Source organism: Ursus maritimus, unplaced genomic scaffold (assembly GCF_017311325.1).
Source record: "Ursus maritimus isolate PB19 unplaced genomic scaffold, ASM1731132v1 scaffold_7, whole genome shotgun sequence".
NCBI lineage: Eukaryota > Metazoa > Chordata > Mammalia > Carnivora > Ursidae > Ursus > Ursus maritimus.
This window is the reverse complement of record NW_024426885.1, coordinates 24,661,040-24,666,349: the sequence shown is the minus strand read 5'-3', so window position 1 is coordinate 24,666,349 and position 5,310 is coordinate 24,661,040. Positions and strand designations below refer to the sequence as shown.

General features: G+C 56.5%; 1 protein-coding gene across 1 annotated transcript in view; it reads right to left on the bottom strand.

Annotated features, from left to right (window-relative positions):
* The window catches only part of COL17A1 (collagen type XVII alpha 1 chain), a 45,737-nt gene that overhangs the window by 25,357 nt on the left and 15,070 nt on the right, over positions 1 to 5,310 (bottom strand). Inside the window, exons 11-16 of the mRNA XM_040623981.1 lie at positions 5,178 to 5,249; positions 4,362 to 4,430; positions 3,106 to 3,267; positions 2,661 to 2,741; positions 1,577 to 1,621; positions 641 to 694 (exon numbers count right to left, since the gene is read on the bottom strand). Coding sequence (XP_040479915.1) covers positions 641 to 694; positions 1,577 to 1,621; positions 2,661 to 2,741; positions 3,106 to 3,267; positions 4,362 to 4,430; positions 5,178 to 5,249 — 483 coding nt within the window. The remainder of the gene's footprint in view (positions 1 to 640; positions 695 to 1,576; positions 1,622 to 2,660; positions 2,742 to 3,105; positions 3,268 to 4,361; positions 4,431 to 5,177; positions 5,250 to 5,310) is intronic.

Sequence of the window (5,310 nt, the reverse complement as noted above, 5' to 3'; positions counted from 1 at the left end):
AGGTGAAGAGCCAAGGGGCTACAAGAAGGCCCGGCCCAGGGGCGCCTGGGTGGCACAGCGGTTAAGCGTCTGCCTTTGGCTCAGGGCATGATCCCGGCGTTATGGGATCGAGCCCCACATCAGGCTCCTCCGCTATGAGCCTGCTTCTTCCTCTCCCACTCACCCTGTTTGTGTTCCCTCTCTCGCTGGCTGTCTCTATCTCTTGTTGAATAAATAAATAAAATCTTTAAAAAAAAAAAAAAAAGAAGGCCTGGCCTGGTCAGCAAGGGCAGCCAAATGCTTGCCTAGCAGGCTGTTCAGGGGCAGTGGGCCGGACTGGGAGCCACACCAGGACCCCAGCTCGGCCGCCCAGCAGCCTTGGGACTCCGGCCAGGTGCCTCTGGAGCCTCAGTTTGCTCATCTGCAGTAACAAGGGGTCTGCACCCATCCTCTCTGATCCCTCCCTCCTTCACACTCGGGATGTGCGGACTGCACAGGCAGTGGGGCCTGTCGCCCAGCCCCCGCGGTCACGTACCCAGAGCGATGAGGCCAAAGAGCAGCCCCAGGAGCAGCAGCCAGGTGAGCAGCAGGCCCAGCAGCCACTTCCACCAGCTGCAGCAGGAGCCGCAGGGGCACCAGGCCGGCGCTGCCCCCCACGGGCCCCCGCCGTCGCCGCCTACACCGCCAACGCCCCGGTGCTTGTAGTTGTGGATTTCTGTGGACGACAGAGGAAGGGTAAGGGGAATGCAGCAGGCTCGTGCCTCTTTGCTCCAAATTCTCTGGCTTTTGGGGACTTCCCAGGGGCCTGAGTGAATGCTGGTTGGGCAGCAGCGCCATGGAGGAGGAGACTGGCTCCCAGGGGAACACGGGGCCCTGGCTGGCGAAGAGCACGTGCTGACCATCCGGGTGTGCGCCCGCAGGGGTCCCTTCACCTCGGCTTCCTTCCTTGTAAGATGGGGTTAAAAGCCTGCCTCCTCCTCAGGACGTTGTTGAAGGAGGGAAGGCACGGAAGGTGGTTAGCACAGGACGCAGCTCAGAGTTTAAAAAGCGGGATAACGACCACGGATTTGCTACAACCTCCTGCATCTGAGGATGGCCAAACCCACAGCGTTCCCACTGCTCCTTCTTTGTAATCCCTGCGGTGCCTGGAATTACACTCAGCACCTGGGGGGGGGGGACTTTTTTTTTTTTTTTTAAGTGAAAAGGGTTTTTAGTGTCTACAATGGACTGTGACCCTTGCCTGTTTCTCTCTCAAGACTGTGGAAGCAAGTGAGTTAAGAGTAAAGGGCTGGAGATGTGCGTGTGGTCTCAGCGGTGCTCTGAAGCCCAGGCAGGGGGTTCTGCGAGACACAACGGGGGCTCCTGGCCTGCTGGGAGACCCTGGGCCCTGGATGCCACCCCGAGCTGGCGCCTTCTGCAGGCCTGCTCCAGCCCTCAGCCTGCGCCCCCTGCCGCCTCTGCCGCCCTCCACCCTGCTGCCTTCAGGCCTTCAGGGGAAGGCGTGGCTGCAGGTGGGGGGGGGGGGGGNCATCTGTTCCATTCATCACCACCAGCCCCGTCAGCTCCTGTCCCTGCAGGACCTGCTGGTGTCACCCACCTGAAGAGGCGGCCTTGCCCTTGGTGGACACAGTCTTCACATCTCCTGGAAGGCAAACACCGAGAACACAGGTTTGGACCTGGGCTTTTCAACTACAGGAGCCCACAGGACAGCCTGTGAGCTGACTGTGGGCAGAACTTGAGGGAAATATGCCATCCAAGCAGCACCAGGCAGCGACACTCACTCACTCAACAATTCCATCGAGAAAGACGTGGCTTGACAAGCAATTAATGGCCAGGGGAAAGCAGGGTCTTAACCTTCTTGTGACCTTCAATCTTTCAAGCCCAAGACATTTTTGGAGTTCCACGTTAGGGGTGACATTCACATTCAAATGATAAATGTGCTTATGAGAAAGGACCCTTGATTTCTTGGTTCAGGGACTGTGAACACAGTCCTCACCTGGGGCGAGGGTGGGGGGCTAGCACAGGAGCCCCTCCTGCTTATTAACCACTGACTGTTTCTGGGCAGGGGTGAAGTTTCCTGGGAAAACTGTTGACAGCTTTCATCGGATTTCGGAAAGGCTCTTTTGTCTCCACAGCCCCACTTCTACCCCTAAAATGTAAGTCTTCAAAGTAAGCATTTCCTTAGCGTCAGGCCTGCTGAAGACGATAATGGGTTGCATTTGCATTTTGAAAAGATGTTCTAGGACCCAATTTTTCTCTTCCTTTACTGACCTCCCTGAAATCAGTGATCTGGGGAGAGTCTGCACAGCCCAGAGCATGCGGAGAAACGCAGTTAATGGGAGAGAATCCAAATATTTGGGAAGGAAAAAAATAAACATAGCAAGAGCTTTGTAAAGCATTTACTAGTAGTTCTGAAAATGATGGGAGTAAACAGAGAGAAACAATCCCACCGGAGACGTCGGACACACCCCGGGAAAGCGTCTGCTGCAGGCAGTCACCCACACACACGCACCCACGAGACCACTGCGGGGCCAGGGCCTGGCTCTCTGCATTTCTAACAGGCTCCTGGGTGGCGCCCATCCCTCTGGGCCAGAGGCTGCGCTCTGAGTAACGAGGTCTCGGAAGATAAATGAGAGGCGCACAGACCCAGGTCAGAGGGACAGCCTCAGGTCTCCTCTCACCGTTAGCTTCTGATACCAGGCACGTGTCCGTAGTGTAGGCAGCTTGCTTTTCCTTCTTGAGGGTATCATCTGAAAAAGAAGCTGTGCGCACGGGCCATGATCATCCGGGGTATTCTGTCCTCAGTCCCCGCCTGCCCCAGAGCGGCTCCTGTGTGGGCCCGGGTAGGAAGGGGGCCCAGCTTTCCTGGGTTAATGTCCCACGGTTGTGCTTGCGCTTAGACTTCCTGTTGCCCAAAGACCCCTCTGGGAGTGTTTTGCCAGAATTTTCCTGAATGTTTATCTAGATCCTGGAACACACTATTCAGGCAGGCACTTTTCACTTGAATGGGGGGACTGTGGTTTTCTTATTAAAAGGTCTCAAACCACCATGCTGGGACATTCGGTCTCCTGCAGGGTCTGCCTTTCTTCTGAAACCTGCGCAGCGTGACCCCCTCCCCCCTCGTACTTGCAGCGATGCTGGCCGGGGAGGCAGTGAAGACCTTCCCGCTGTCCTTGGTCATGATCAGCAGTTCCATCTCCTTCTTGGCCGGCGTGTTGTCTTTCTCCAGGATCAGGAATTTGCAGTCCTTGTGCAGGAGATCGTCACTCTGGACATTTGTGGTACAGGCTGGGGAGGAAAGGAGCCGATAAGGAGGATGACAAGGGAGAGGGAAGAAATGAGCAGAAGACAAAGGAGGAGGAAGAGCAGAGCGGAGAGGGAAAGAAAGAGATCAGTGGGTACGTCTGCGGGCCTCCTGCTCTTGCCGACAGGGGTTACTAAGAAGGCTCCTGGGGACCAAAGGCACTCTCCCCTGCCTGGCTGGGCCCGGCCATCAGGAGGTCAACGCCAGAAGGGCTGGGCGGCTGACCTCTGATGCTGTCTCCCCACCCGGATGTTATAGGATCTTTAGAGAAAAGACCACAGTCCCCTTGTCAGGCAGGCACGTCTTTAACATGGTGGGTTCATTTCTATCCTTCAGCCTCAAGGGTTCCCATCCTGGAGGCTAGGCCGGGGGGGGGGCTCTTCCTGACCACCTGGTCTAATGTGCACACACTCCTGTCTCTTGGGAGCCGCCCATTTCTTCCAGGGGGTGTTATTTTCTGCCGTCCTCTCCTGTACTTGTCTCCTTGTCTACCCGTCCTCTCCCCTGCAGCGGTCAGCCTGGTGAGCGCGGGCGTCTAGTCCGCCTTGTTCGCGCCTGTGCTCTGGCACGGAGACAGCGTCTCCTACAAAGCAGGTGCTCAGTAAATCTTTATTGCATCAACAAATTGTCGAATAGAAGGAAGCAACAGGATCAGAGCGATGGAGGAAAGAACACCCCAGCTGCGCTGAGCCCAAGGGTTGATAAAGGACCTGTTGGAAGTGTCTGTGGTGGGGCGGTAGCTTCTGAGGGGCTCCCTGGTTCTTAGCCTGGGGGACACATAACAGAAGCAGGCTGGGGGCTTCCAGACACCGCTGGGGACTGGCGTGCAAATGCCTGATCTTAGGCAGGTGTGGAGGGTGGAGCTCCCTGCCCCAGCTCCTGGACGGGAAGGCCAAGGTAGGGTCGGGGCACACCCATCTTTGCTCTGTCATGACAACTGGGAGGCCTCTGGGGTGAGTCACAGTTGCAGACCTCAGACCAGCAATGGGTTCTACCCCTCCTCCCACAGAGCAGGTGTCAGTGAGGAGCACCTTTCCCTCTGAACAAGCCTCCCTCGGCACCTGGGGACAGCGCTCACCTGCAGAGGTGGACACGCCAGTGCTCACGGCGGCGGGGCTCTGGGGCAGGTTCTTCTTCACACCCCACGCTGCAAGAAAGGAGCCACTGAGCGAGCAGGGCCAGGGTGAGAGGGTGGCTCCACGAAGCTCAGAAGCAGCCTGACCAGCCCTCGCAGCCAGGCAGCCTCCCCAGGTGAGAAGAGGACAGTAAGAATAATAAAATGAACAATAATAATGAACACAACTCTCTCCAGCCACAGGGGCAGCAATGAATTTAGATGAACCTTTCTTTGGTGTAATCCTCATCCTTTTAGAACTGTTCCAAAATTCCTCCTCCTCCATGAAGTCCTCCTAGGATTTCTTCCCTTCGGAACTCCTATAACCCTAACACCTGCTCTGCATAACTGGATTCATCTTGTCTTGTAAGATGCCCAGTTGTCTCATGTGTATTAGACTCTCTACTCCAGGTAAAGAGCAAGCAGGCTGAGGGCAAAGGCTAAGGTTCACACCTCCTCTGCTCCCCCTGCCCAGGCTTGCACAGGGGATGCACCATAAAATCAGCCTGACCTTAGGCCAGTGCAGCAGTGAGACAGGGTTATACAGGTGACACTCCACAGCATGGGCTCCCCTGTGGTTTCCCTCATGTCTGAGCCAGCAAATGACAGAGGTTGGCATCTCTAGGTTGGGAGGTGGGGGGCTGTTTTTTTGGTGAGAAAGGTTGACTGATTTTTAGAGACATTTTGGTCCCTCCAATTCAGTTACTGAAAAGGGAGATTGTGAGTTACAGCTGCCAAGAGGTGTCCCCGCCGGGCCGAAGCCACACCTTGGCTACAGACCTGTGGAGGCGGTGGCCGTGCCGTGGGACAGGGTGGACGAGCTGGGTGCCAGGTTGTTCTGCACGCCGAACACTGTGAAAGCAATGGAGGACAGGTGAGCTCAGCGGGGGGGGGGGGGGGGGGGGGGGGGGGG